Genomic DNA, 13,725 nt, shown 5'->3' with positions numbered 1-13,725 from the left:
GCAAAGCCTGCAGCTCCCCGGCTGTGCTCCTCTGCCTGGACACTGCCGTGCTGAAGATGCCTCGCAGTGGTGCCTGGCCTGTGCTCACGGTGCCCCTGGTGCTCACATGCTGACACTTGCTGTTACAGGTTTGTCAGCACCGGTGCCCAGAGGCAGGAAGGGGAAGAAGACGAAGAACCAGATGCTGCTCCCTGAGATAAAGAACGCAGACTGGCTTGCTACATGCAACCCTGAGATAGTCCTGCATGATGACAGCTACAAGAAGCACCTTAAACAGCATTGCAACAAGTGAGTGTCGGAGCCCACAGCACCTCACAGAGTCCTGGCAGCTGTGCTATGGGTTACGGGCCTCTAGCATGGAGAAGGTAGGAAAGAGCTGTGAAGGACCCACAGCCCTGGCAGGATTGTCACACCCCAGGTATCTTCCGCCTTTGGTACAATGGCATTTCTAAGCTAGTGGTTGAACTCCAGCCATCTGCTCTTCAGCTTCCTCTGTCCCTGCCCTGATGCAGCTCCATGCTCTGTCTGAATCCTAGTTCCAGCCCTGCCTGTTTGGAGCAAGTCTCATCTTGGCTCTGCTGAGAGTCTTGAGCTGCCTGTGTTGTCAGCCATTCTCAGCTGAAAATCTACGCAGCTAGTGGAGCCAGTGCACCAGAGCAGAACTGCAAAGGGCAACACTGGGCCGTGGTGGAGGGAAGTCCCTGAGTGATTCATTGGAAGAGTAGTTAATCCCAGAGTTGTTTGTGTCCCAGGGTGCAGAGTTCAGGACTGACTCTTCTTCCAGCACAGCCTAGGTACACCGTGGAGTGTCTGCCTCCTTCCCTGCCAGCACTACACGCCAGGCAGTGCCCACCACTAGGCAGGGCTCAGTGGCATCACTGTTCTCTCTAGCAGTGGTACTGGGCCCCACTGCTCTGTCCCACCTGCCCTTCCCTCCCTACGGGGCTCCTTTGGGATTTCTTGAGCCTACACAATGAAGGAGCTAATAGGGGGTGAGGCAAGAGGACTCAGTCCTACTACTGTGCTGCTCTTGGCTTGCTCCTCCAGGTAACAGGAGCAGTGTCCTGAGCACCAAACCTCTACCTGCAGGACCCCAGGAGAACACAGGGCAGGGGACTGTGGGGTGACACCAGTGCCCATCCTACAAGGGGACAGGTGGCTTTGAGGAATTGGGTTCTCCATGGGGGGGAAACATGCTGTCAAACAGGTTTCCCTGGCTTTGCTGAGCCTCAGAGCGTCCTCCTGCAAACGCTGCCAGGAGGCAGTGCAAACTGTGGTGAGGGGCATTGGGTCAGGCCCTGGGCTGGCGAATGAGCACCTGTGTGCTAGCATGTGTTCCTCTCTGCACTCTGGGACAGGGTTCTGCTGCGGGTGCGGATGCTCTACTACCTGAAGGCCGAAGTGCTGGGGGAGGCTGCTGACAAAGCCTTTGAGGGGACACCTGCCAGGTAGGGTGCTTGTGGCGAACACCTCTATTGCTACTTGCGGAGGCGGTGGCAGCGCTTGAGCAGTGTCACAGCTGTCCAACCCAGCCAGCTCTGGGTTCACAGCAGCTCCAGGTTGGTTGGGCTCTGCAGTCAAATCCCCAGGTCTTGCTCAAGCAAAACTTCCTTCAGCGGTACCTCTGCCAGAGCAATGACTGCAGCCTTAGTCTGAGGTGGGTTCAGGCGGCTGAGGCTGGCGTTGGATCCCTGGTGGTGAAGGCACCCAGGGATACTCTGCATCCTGCAAGAAAACATCTCCACATGCTGTCTGATGAAGCGACCTTTAAACCAGTGTGGGAGACTGCTGTGACTGTGCCGGGTTCTTAGGACCAGCTGTCTTGGAGCAGAGCTTACACTGGTGCTCAGGGCCACAGTCCCTTCCCCAGCACCAAGGAAAAGGGGACCAACAGGCTCTGTTAATACCATTGAGCCTGCAGCCTCCCAGCTCCCAACCTTGTGGAAGGATTTAGCTCTCAAAGTTTAAGCAAGAAATACAATATGCTGTGCGCTAGTTTCCCAGAGCAGGGGCTGCTGCTTCCCTGAGTTGGGGCTAGTGGTCTGTACCAGTGCAGCTCCATCAGCATGAGTCCTTGTGGAGGGCACACTGTAGCCCACCAGACACACTGTTATTTTGGGTTGGTATGTCTGCAGAAGACTTCTCCCAGTAGATACTACTTGAGTCAGTTGGGGGTTCCTGTTGGTATCTCTGCCCCAAGGGAAGAGGAAGAGGGGCTGTGCAGTTGCTCTGTCTCTGGAGAAAGTGGAGGGGGGAAGGCAAGGGGTGTGGTAGAGCAGAGACTCCAGGTTGCTGTCCCCAGGGAGGTGTGCATGCCAGGCCCCACGTGGGCCCCAAGCCTGTAAACAGAAGCTCCTGTGTCCCTCTGCCCCTTTGCTGGCAGTGACCAGCACACCGCAATGTTTGCTGGGGCTGTGAGAGCGGCGCTCATGCCTCGTCTCCTGCAGAGAGCTGGACGTGCTGCTGCCAGACATCGACTATGTGGAGATCCCAGTGGACTGGTGGAATGCTGAAGCTGATAAATCCCTTCTCATTGGTGTTTTCAAACATGGTATGTACCCAACCTTGCTGGGTGAGTGCTGCTGTGTGGGAGGGACCCCTGTGGCCAAACGGCTCTCCAGAGCTCCAGTGCGCGTAAAGTGCGGGCGGCTTGTTTGCTTCCATGGCGGTGTGAGGGGGCAGAGACCCAGCCGTGCACAGCATCCACGGGGGACCGAGGCAGCTCTCCGCGAGGCGCCTGCAGCTGCGACGCTGCCAGCTCATTCTGGCGGCAAGGCAGGCACCCCTGTGCTGCAGGTGGCCAGGCCTGAGTCTTGTGGGGAGCTGATCCCCCTGTTTTCCCAGGAGCAACGTGTCGTTGTCCCATGAGAGTGAGCTGGGGAGGCAGGCACAGTGCCTCTCCTGGGAGCTCCAGCCTTGTCACGATACCCTCTTGCAGCTTCCAGTGGCCAAAGGGTTCTTCATTCCCAGTCCCAGCCTGTCCTGGGTACTGGGCACGGCTCTCCGAGCGCTGTGCTGCCTCCCAGGAAGGGCTGTGTTGTGTGGCGGAAAAGCTGACCTTTGCCTGCTGCCTCAGGGTTGCAGAACAGTTAGAAGCTTTTGGGAAAGTTCTGAATTTCTGAGGGTACGAATTGCACTTGGAGACAGACCCCAAGAGCCAGATGGGAGCTGTGTTCCCCAGAGCAGGAGGTTTCCATAAACGAAGCTTGGGCCTGGCCATGTGCTATTTTTCTCGTTTTTGATGGCCCGTGGCCACTGGCAGGTTACGAGAGGTACAACGCCATGCGGGCAGACCCGGCGCTGTGCTTCCTGGAGAAGGTGGGCATGCCAGATGAGAAGCTGCTGTCTGCAGAGCAGGGTGTCAGTGATGGGGCCCAGGACGCTGCCGAAAGGTAGGCAGGGGATGGAGCCACGCTCCCAGGGACTGGTTGGCTCACTCTCGAGGGCTGTGTTGGAAGTGGGGTCGGCACTGTGGGGTAGGCTGTGCTCAGGGAGGGCAACGAGAGGGAGAAGGCTCTGTGTGAGTGTGAGCATGGTAGGCGGTGGGGAAGGGTGGCAGACTGGAGCTGGCTCCCCAGTGCAGCGCTGCGGGCTGCCACTGGAAGATGGGTGCTGGTTCTCTGCTCCATCTAGCAGACATCTGGCACAGCCAAGAGAGGCTGTGCTGCAGCTACCAGGGATTAACTTACCRTCTTACTCAGGGGGAGCATGGAAAAGGAAGAGAATGGTGGAGAAAAACTGGAGGGGCCGCCAAAGCAGGAGGTGAGTGTGGTTCGCGTTGGTCATACACATCTGCTGTTCCCATCCTCTGCTGCAGACTTAGCTCCTTCAGCTCTGCTGCAGGGCTCAGGAGAACTGGTGTCTCCTTTGACCCAGCTCCACGTAGGCTTTGCCTTACCTTGCACGGGCTCTGTTGCCTGCTCTCTGGGTTGTCCTCACTCCCTGGAGCATTGCTTCTGCCTTTGCCTCTCTGTGTGTTTCCTGCTGATGTGGATTGTATCGCCCTCATGGAGAACTGGCACGGGGCGAGAGCTGTGAAATGCCCGGGGTGCTGGGTCTCACATGCAGCTTCAGGAGCCCCACAGGCCCCTGGCAAGGGGGCGATGGGGGTCCTGGGAGGAATGGCCCTGAGGGAGAGGAAGACTAGTGAATGAGGCAACCTGTGAGAGAGCAGGGTTTGGCCGAGCAACAGAGGTGATAGCCAGTACTGGCACTACTGGTGTCCTGGATAGTGCTGCTACACCTCGTGTCACTGTGGTGGCCGATGACCTCACCTTGGGGCCCAGCGTGGATAGCGTAGCTGACCTGAGCTGTTGTCTCCCCATCACAGGGCAGGGAGGAACGCGGCTGCAGAAAGGAAGCAGCCAGGGCCGAGGTGCTCGGGAGCAGGGCTGCCCACACTGCTCTGATGTCATGTGCTGACAGGTACATGCAAGGAGAGCCAGCAACTGCAGCCAGAGCACGCAGGACACACTGCCCAACCAGTCCCACCACCCCACACCCTGCCAGGGCCAGGCCGTGGAGCTGAGAGCTCCCACTGGGCAGGGCTGCGTGGACGGCAGGGGTTTCTGCACAGTCTAGAGAGGCCACCTCTGATCATTTCTTCCTGCAGGACGTCGTGGCTGCTGGGGTGGGCGAAGCCGGTGAGAAGCGGGACGAGCCAGCGGCAGGTGAGGCCGTACTTCCAAGAACGCGGCTCATGGCTGTCCAGGGGCTGGCACAGGGGCCTGCCTGAGCCAGAGTGGTGATGCAGGCAGAAAAGAGTCAGGGCGACATGCTGTTCAGTGTTATGAGTGAGATGGCTTAACCTGAACAACAGCAGTCACCCTGGGCTCTTAACTGGCTGTCTGGCTCTTCCAAAGGGCAGAGTAGCTAATTAGCGCGTGGGGCTTCCAGCCACGCAGACTGGAGCGGAAGTGGCTGGCTGTGGCTGTGCAGTAGCCTGACACAGCTTCTCAGAGCTGGAGTGAAGAGAAGGAGTGGCCTGTCGTGGCCACGGTGAGCCAGAGGCTGGGCTGAACCTAATGTCAGAGCCTCGTGCAGCCTGCCCTGTCTGGGGCCCTCCTGCGCAGATGCCCTCTGTGACCGAGAGCCCAGGCTGGGTTTGAGTCAGGGACAGGCCTTGTGGGGCAGCCAGGGTCCCCAGAAGGAGTGTTCCCGATGGGTACCAGCCAAAGCCAGCTGTGGGTGACTGCAAACCATTAGCCTGCACTGGCCATGCGGTTGCCCGCATGAGCTGAGTCTGCAAGGCGTCTGCTGACTGCAGAAGGCAGCGCTGATGGATGCCGTGGGCTGGCTGACCCCTCTGCGGAGCAGGGTGGGGGGTCATAGGGAGTCCTGGGGGCCGCGTTCCTGTCCTACATGTGGCCTGGCCCTGAGCTGTTGTTCCTACCTCCATCTTTGCTTCTGGGTTCTCTCCGAAGGAAGCTCAGTCCTGGGGAGGCTCTAAGCCAGCAGCTTTGGGGATGCAGAAGCCCAGGGGTGCTGAGCCCAGCCCCTTGCTCCTGGACTCTGTTCCCTGGTGTTCCCTCTGGCCAGGAAGGGCAGGAGAGCGCTCTGGCAGAGCCAGCCATTGGGATGTGGGAGCCTGTGGCTTTGCAGTGTGAGTTAAATACTAATGTCCTTGCTGATGTTTGAAGCCCAGGATGGCTCCGACTCAGACAGATCCTGCTGGCCTGTCTCATCTGCCCTCACAGCCAGACTGCGGAGGCTTGTCACTGTCTACCAGCGCTGCAACCGCAAAGAACTGCCTCCCCGTGCTGAGATGCTGGTGCCTGGTAACCATGGATACTGGCTGCAGGACGAGATGTTCAGGAGAGCCTCTGAGATGGACTCAGCAAACAAAGAAATGCAGAAAAGGTATAACGCAGGAGATGCAGGCAGTGGGTCCTTTGCGTAGCTGCTGTGGGCCTCTCGGAATTTCTGCGCCCCAGAATTTATCCGGGAAATCTCACGACAGCCATGCTTGCAGCCAGCTACCTGCAATACACAGGCCTGTGGGTCCTTCCTGGACGCGGGAGAGGCTGGTGGCCCGTGGAGCCAGACCGGCCTGTGGAGCCAGCCCAGCCCATGGAGCAGTCTCCTTGTGTAGTTTCTGGGTAACAGCTGGTGAGAGCTTGAAAGGAGGAAGCAAGGGGACAGCTCTTCTGTGTAAAAACCGACATCTACTGTGCCAAGGATTGCCCTCCAGCCCCCAGTGTGCGCTGCTGGGCGGCGTTGTGTGCCAGAGCCCAGGACACCCAGTGGATGAAGGGTGATTGAGGAGTGCTTTTGCAGCCCACGTGTGCAGCATTTTCAACCCTCATGCGTTTCACCCTGCCACATTAGTCTCCTGCTGTTGGCCTCGGGAGCCCGGTGATGGTGTATCGTGGCAGCAGATTGCAGAGTGCTCCCAGTTTGCAGCATCTCAGTAAATGGAAGAATGGCAGGAGCATGGCCTGGTGCCTCCCAGGGCTCCGGCAGAAATTGGGGAGGGTGTGAGATGGGGTGTTACTGCCTCCGTCACTGCCAGTCGCCACTCTGCAGCTGTGGGACTTCCTGCACTGCAGACGCTCTCCATGGTTAGTTCTCAATGGCTTTTTTGCCTGTGACTCTGTCCCTGTTACATGAACTGATGTAACATTTTGGTATCTGTGCTGTCCTGTGGCATTAAGTTTGGTGGTTTAGTTACGTGTTGTGTGAAGTCTCCGCTTGCGCTCGTTTTGAGCACTTCTCTTCATCATTTAATTCACTGCTCCCTACTTCTTTTACTGTGGGAAGCGCTGGCAAGTCATTCCCACTTGCCTTTTGCTGGCCCTCAGGATGGTATCACTCTGTTTACTAGCCCCCTGTGCGGAAGCTGATCTAGCTCACTGATCTTCCTTCTCCCCTTTCCCTGAATTTCTTCCAGTTGTACTATCTTCTCTCTGAGGTGGGGGCATCAGTGCTCCTCACAGTGGTGAAGATGTGGTTGTGCTGTGGACAATGATGCGTTCTGGTGTTTCCTGCTCTTTAACATCCTCGGCCGTTTCTTTCTTTTTTTTTTTTTTTGGTCTCCTTAAAGGAAAGTACTAGGCAGATTCCCACCAGCAAGCTCCTCTTGGGGCTCCTTCTGGTCACTGATTTTTGATTAACTTTCTTCTTGTTATTTGCTCTACTTTTTGGAATGAAATATCACTGCAGAGAGCTCTTCAGAGAGTCAGGCTGGAAACTAGGTTTAAGGATGTTTCAGTCACTCTGGGAGTTCAGTGGCCTGTCTGGTCTCTCTTGATGTATCACAGCTGCTTGCTAACATTTGGCATGGGGCTACAATTCAGAGGAGTTCTGGTACGACTTGATGCTTTCTTTTGCACATGGCACTCATCTTCCTTTGTCGTGACCTGCTCCTGCTCTTCCTGTACAGTTTTTATCCTCATCTGTCTTCTCTGGCCTGTTTTTCAATGCTCTGTTTGCCCAGGGCTGCAGTTGCCCAGTGAACTCTTTACCGTCTCTGTCCTGGCTCGTTCCATCGAGTGATCCCCGTGTTTCCTCATGACATGAAAGCTCAGAGGGTCTGAGGCAATGTGAAAATTGTGGTACAACAGTGCCATAATTGAAAACCCGCATCACCAAGGCTGCTTTCCCTTGGCGGGGAGAGCACCTGCCCCATCACCCAAGAATCCTGCTCTCTCCTGTCCGCAGGAAAGGCCTGGCATTTGTAACTAGGACACTTAAGGCAATTAATCCTACTCCTGCCTCACCTCCTGAACAGGCTGGTTGTGAACTCTGTCCTTCCGTTCTCATTCCTGGTACAGAAAATCAGCCTTTCCGTGAAGGTGATGAGACCAACTCAGTTTGAAGGAAGTGAGTTGGTGAAATAGCTCTGCCTCTCCACAGATGCTCCTAGAGCCTCTGCCCCACAGGCAGCACAGCCGTGCTGAGCTGTGCCTTGGGTTCTTCAGACTGCGCAGTGAGCTGAGAGCCCGAGGGCCCATGACCTTCACTCCTTCTCACTATGCGCCACAGGACAGACGATCTCTGGCTGGGGTTCTCTGCTCCTTGATGCTCTCCTTCTGACAGCTGCTCCCTAACTGGTGGGCAGAAACTATACAGCCCTTCTGCCTGGTGCCTGCCCGTGCTGGGAAAGTGTGAGGCTGACTAGGCCATATCTCAGTGGTGTTTGTGTTTCCCTCCATGCCCCACAGGTGGACCAGGAGGGAACAGGCAGATTTTTACCGCACTGTCTCCTCCTTTGGGGTCATCTATGACCAGGAGAAGAAGATCTTTGACTGGGCCCAGTTCCGAGCCATCTCTCGATTGGAGAAGAAGACAGATGAGAGCCTCGAAAAGTATTTCTACAGCTTTGTGGCCATGTGCAAGAACGTCTGTGGTCTCCCACTGTGGAAGGAGGATGGTGAGTTGAAAAGGCATGGCCGCTGGCAGGGGCAATGGCCCAGCTACTCTGGTGGTGCAAGAGAGCAAGGGAGTGGTTTCAGGGACCTAAGAAGGCTTTGAGGTGCCAGGGAGGTACACAAAACAGTGTGCTCCRTGCTGTGGTTGACCACCAAAACCCTGTGTTTCCACTTCACAGAAAGCACACTGCAACTAGAGACCTGCACCGAGGCCGCGGGCTTGCAGAAGCCGCCTGCATCCATCTGTCTTGTCACCATGCGTATTGTCTCCCTGGTGCAATGGGAAAGTAGGGTTGCCCTGTGGAGTCCAGTCCTTGCTCTCACAGATCTCATGTAGTTCTTCTCATTAAATCACAACCAATTTTATCCAAAACAACAATTTTAGATGCGAGAGAGGAGGAGGAGAGAAACAAGAGTTCACATCTCCTCCATGCTGGAGCAGGTGTCTGCGCAGTCCATATTGCTTCTTCCCTTCTGAGCACCTCTTTGCCCATGCTAGAGAGAGTCCATGGGGTGCCTATGCTGTGGCCCAGCTAACTGAGAAGTTCTGGGCAGGGAAGTCTGAGCCCACCACAGGAGCCTTGGGGAAGCCTGACCAACACAACAGGCATCCGTTTTCTAGGAGTGCCCTGTAGACCCCAGTGCACTCGCCCCATGCAGGTGATGGCGGATGAAAAGCTGCTTGGGAGCTATTTAAACACAAAGCAATTTGCTTTTAGCAACAGCAGAAAGGACCTCATTTTAAGTGTGCCAGAAGGCCTGGTCTCAGTCATAGTTCCTTAGAGACACATGTCAATGCCTTAGATGTGGATTAGCTGTTCCTCATCAAAGAGCTGCATGAGTTGAGGGACTCCCATTCATGAGAACCTACTGGAGAGCTGCCAGAGGCTCATGTCCCAGGGAGCTGATAGCTGGCAAGTCGTGCAGCTCTGGCACTTCTGGCGCTAACAGAGCGGAGCTCAGGCAGGACTCTGGAACCCTCTGCAGCCAACTGCTGCTCTTGGTCCATCTGATAAAGTCAAGTGAGTTTCCTCCACTGTAGCCCATTTTTGGCAAAGGAATGGAAGGAAAATGGTGACACTGGGAAGCTAAGCCTACAAGCACTTCCCCTACCTCACAAGCAGGCTGAGTGAGAGTTAAAATTCACCTACTTTGTCACTGCCTCTGAATAACTCTGACTGGTCCTGCCATGTGGAGATCCAGGTCAAACACAGGCCTTCCTATTTGTTACTCTGTCCCATATCAGTGACCAGCCTGCATTGTCACCTCTAGGCAGCCAGGATGGATCTCTCAGGCTGACAGCTGCATCTCCACAGATTTCTCTCATGCCTGTGGGTCTCCTCCAGTGCTGATGACCCCGCAGTCACACTGCGTAGCAGCTAAGCCATCACCCTGTGTTCTACTTCCTGCATAATGGGGTTTTGGCTTTTCTCTTTGTTGTAGGTCCCCCAGATCCTGACATCTATGTGGAGCCCATCACCGAGGAACGTGCTGCCAGAACCCTGTACCGTATTGAGCTTCTACGGAAGGTGCGCGAGCAGGTGCTCAAGTGTCCACAACTCYACGAGCGACTCAAGCTGTGCCGGCCAAGCCTCTACCTCCCAGTGTGGTGGGAGTGTGGCAAACATGATCGGGACTTGCTAATCGGCACTGCCAAGCATGGCCTGAATCGCACGGACTACTACATCATGAATGACCCACAGCTGTCTTTTTTAGATGCATACAGGAACTATGCGCAGCATAAAAGAACAGGGATCCCAGGCCCGGAAACCCTGTGCTGCCTTTACCAGACTAACGCCAAACTCTACAGTTCCCCTCTGTATAGCCAGGTGGACCGGACTTGCGAATCCCTAGAGAACGAGGCTGAGAGTCAGATCAAGCTAGAAAACATAGACAACACCATGTCCCAAGCTGGGGGCAGTCCACCAGATGCAAGCTGTGAAACATTTATGTCTAAAGTCCGGGACATCATTTCCAATAACTATGATGAGAACTCTCTGCCAGACTCATTGATGTGTATGATGTACGATGAAAAGGCCTGTAACAGCGAGCAAAGCTCCCTTGCCCGAGACAGCCCAAGTTGCACAGATGTTGGAAACAGTGTTGCTAAACTCCCTGAGAGCAAGCTAGAGGGGGATGAGGATCCATCCAGCTGTGATGCAGAGAACATGAGAGAAACTTCTTTCCTAGAGAGTTTGCAGGTGGGCTGTGAGCGAATGGATGGTCAGAACGAAGTAGCCGATCCTTCGCCTCCTATCCTAGGAAGTGACCCCTCAAGGAGTGTCCCAGCAGAGCTCTGCGAAGCCTTGCAGCAGAAGGGAAACCTCACCAGCCACGGGGCAGTGCTGCCTGAACACAGTGCCATGGAAGGAGTCATCAGTGTGGGGCTGTACAGTCCCAGTCTTCATAACTATGAAATAAAGGTTCCCCCTGAACAGAGGTTCATTAATTTGCTGCAGAAGAAAGGCATGGAAGCAAAATCAGGACTGAGTCAGAGCCACAGTGAGGAAGATGATGAGGAGGAAGATGATGACGATAACTCTGAGACAGCAGCGGATGGTGTGGAGGACTTGAGTGGTCCAAGGACCAAGGCCAGTTGTGACCCTGAAGTTAATGAACTTAGGAGCGAGGAGCAGAGCTCTGGCCTCCCCACGCCTGAGGACACTTGCCCAGAAGACATGAATGGCGAGAGAGAGTCCCTGGGGCCAGGGACGCTCGAGGGGCTGAGGGAGCCTGCTCCGGGGGACAGAAAGGACCATGGCCTGGAGGAGGAGAGCACTCTGCAGCACTCACCAGGCCAGCCTCAGAGCCAGGCCTTCAGCCTGCCTGCACCTCCACTGGGGCCCCCAGAAGCAGAGCCCCCCTGTGCTGGGGAGGAGGCCTGGGGCCAAGGGGCTGAGAGTCAGGCAGGCTGCAAAGAGGCCCTGTACCCTGAGCCCCAGGGCTTGAAGCAAGAGAAGTGTGACAACAGAAATGAGGAGGAAAAAGCCAGCAGCGGCCAGAGTCAAGGTACAGTCCTGAAAGCTCCCTGCTGTTGACAGTCACCTCTGGCTGGGACAGGAGGGATCTGCTGCCTCCAGCATAGAGCCAAAGCCTTGGGGCTGCCCACGCCCCACTCACTGTAGCCCACATTGCCAGTGAGCAGCCTTGCCTCCCTGCTGCTGGAATTGGGGCCCTTCTGACTCATGTGGCTTTAGTGATGGAGGAGGTTGGTGGCTGCTTTTTTCCAGCAGGGCCTGCCAGGACACCACCTTGAGCCCCCACAGCCTTTCTGCCCTGAGTAGTGCCATGAGATGCAGGATGCTCTTCCCTTCCTGGCATGAGGCACTAATTAGTGAGCAGTTTGCACTGGTAAGGCTTGTGCCTTCTTCCTTGCCTGCCTCTAGCTGCATCACTGGTAAGGAGATGGAGGCCACTGCAGTACAACCACCCTGAACTGGCCCCAGCCTTTGTTCGGGGACATGCTGAGCTGCCCCTTCCTGAGCAGCTCTGATGGGACCCTTGTGGGACCTACTGGATATCAGGGTGGGAAGATGTGGGAGCTGCTCCCACTCCAAGAGGGTGAGGGAGGCAAGGAGATGACAGTCTCTATTCTCTGTTGCTTTTTTAGATGGTACAGAGAAATACCTGGAGGAAGAGAGCAAGAGTTCTACATCTGTCCTGCCTGGGGAGATGGAAGACCTTCAGGATGCCCGAGCACCCACCATAGCCCAGCTGCTGCAGGAGAAGACACTTTACTCCTTCTCTGAGTGGCCTAAGGTAGCTTAAAAATGAAGACTGTTTATAGTGCAAGTGCTCACCAGTCAGGCACCCACAGCCCTGCTTCCTCATCCTCTGCACATGGCTCCCCGTGGATGCTCTAGCTAGAGTGCTAGGGTGCCCTCCCCAGGTGTCAGTGCCCTGGACAAAACTGCCTGAGAGCATTTCCTTGCTGAACCCAACAAGGGTTGGGTTTATCTTTAATTCCAAGAGAATACACATGAATTGAAGTCACTTGAGTCCTAGTCTGGCTTTGCCGTGGTCCCTCAGATTAGCCTTTGTCTCTCATTTGTCCTTGGCCTTGCAAGGTAAAAAGGCCATATTTGTGCTAGGGTTAGGACTTCTTCCTTCCTTCCCAGCAGTTCTGGATGACCAGAAAGCCCTTTTCTCCCTGAGTGATCCTCCCCTGTTACCTGCTCCCAGCTCCTCCTCTGCCACCCAGAAATCACAGATCCTGGGCTGTCTTTATAGAGGGGTGAAACCTGACTGTTTTTCCACTGCTGGCCTTTTCCTGTTCATGTGCAGGCAGGGATTTGGTGTCACAGTCCCGTGGAACTGCGTGGTTGGTGGAATATTTGGCTGAGAGGGTTTTTTGGGTCCTGTGGTACCCAGCAGCGGTGTGTTGCTGAAGCTCTGCAGATGCCTAAGAGCCACTGCACTTCAGGACTGTGCAGTAACCAGCCAAGTAGAGGCAGTCTGCTGCCAGGGTTGATTTGTGTTTGTGCTCCAAACACATTCAGGCTTGCACACATCACATTCCTTCTGTGTCTATATTGGAGCATGGTGGCTGGGGAAATCACGCAGAGCAATTTGGAACGTGCCTTGGCAACCAGACCTGGCCTTTCCTGCATTGATTTCCCTGAACTTGCCGTGTCCTATGTCACATGACATGGCTTTAGAGAAAAAGCAGCAAGTCTGTTTGGCAGAAATCTTTGGCTATAGATGGCCTAGTGCAGGACCCACAGGTGTGACATGAGCAGAAGGCATGCTCAGGAATGAATTGCCTTCTACACCTGGTGAAGTTCACTGTTAGGATACTATGCACAAGTTTTGCTGTGCATCTAGTACTACCTGAGATCCTGAGTCCCTCTGGTGAGTGCCCCACTGTGCACATGAGATCTGGATATCTCCGCATCACTGCTGTAGCTGCTCTGAGCCTTGCTGCTGGCAGCGTCTGCCTGCAGCAGGCTGCTGGACTGTCCAATTCTGTTTGCAGGACCGTGTGATCATCAACCGCATTGACAATATCTGCCATGCCATCCTGAAGGGCAAGTGGCCTTCTTCTAGCCAGCAGTTTGAGACACAAAGCCTGATGACCACCTCAGCAGTTGCCAGCAATGCTGGCAGTAGGAACAGCTTTGCTGAATCAGAAGCCCCAGATCCCAGCTTCAGCAACGGAGTGTTAATCTCACAGGTACAAAAGGAAAGGGGGGCCCTCAGACCACTGAGCACTTCTGGTGGACTCCCCATGCTCTCTGTCCCCCAACAGCCCTGCTCCCCTCTTGGGAGTGAGGCCATTGCTTGCTGCAGGTCCTGTGGCTGGAGAGATGCTTCTGGAATTAGTGCTGGAGCACCTGGCATGATCAAAGAATGAGAG

At 55.3% G+C, this 13,725-nt stretch overlaps 1 protein-coding gene across 2 annotated transcripts in view; it reads left to right on the top strand.

Annotated features, from left to right (window-relative positions):
* The window catches only part of CHD6 (chromodomain helicase DNA binding protein 6), a 70,922-nt gene that overhangs the window by 45,785 nt on the left and 11,412 nt on the right, over positions 1-13,725 (top strand). For both annotated transcript variants that reach the window (XM_085302629.1, XM_085302628.1), the window contains exons 22-32: positions 129-288; positions 1,359-1,448; positions 2,448-2,551; positions 3,263-3,392; positions 3,702-3,762; positions 4,613-4,670; positions 5,640-5,859; positions 8,163-8,371; positions 9,813-11,378; positions 11,980-12,128; positions 13,345-13,542. In XM_085302629.1, coding sequence (XP_085158755.1) covers positions 129-288; positions 1,359-1,448; positions 2,448-2,551; positions 3,263-3,392; positions 3,702-3,762; positions 4,613-4,670; positions 5,640-5,859; positions 8,163-8,371; positions 9,813-11,378; positions 11,980-12,128; positions 13,345-13,542 — 2,945 coding nt within the window. The remainder of the gene's footprint in view (positions 1-128; positions 289-1,358; positions 1,449-2,447; positions 2,552-3,262; positions 3,393-3,701; positions 3,763-4,612; positions 4,671-5,639; positions 5,860-8,162; positions 8,372-9,812; positions 11,379-11,979; positions 12,129-13,344; positions 13,543-13,725) is intronic.

The sequence above is a fragment of the Rhea americana genome, unplaced genomic scaffold, assembly GCF_003343005.1.
Source record: "Rhea americana isolate MKP2758 unplaced genomic scaffold, rheAme1 scaffold_190, whole genome shotgun sequence".
Taxonomy (NCBI): domain Eukaryota; kingdom Metazoa; phylum Chordata; class Aves; order Rheiformes; family Rheidae; genus Rhea; species Rhea americana.
Note: the sequence above shows the minus strand (reverse complement) of the source record. Positions and strands in the feature narration are given on the sequence as shown.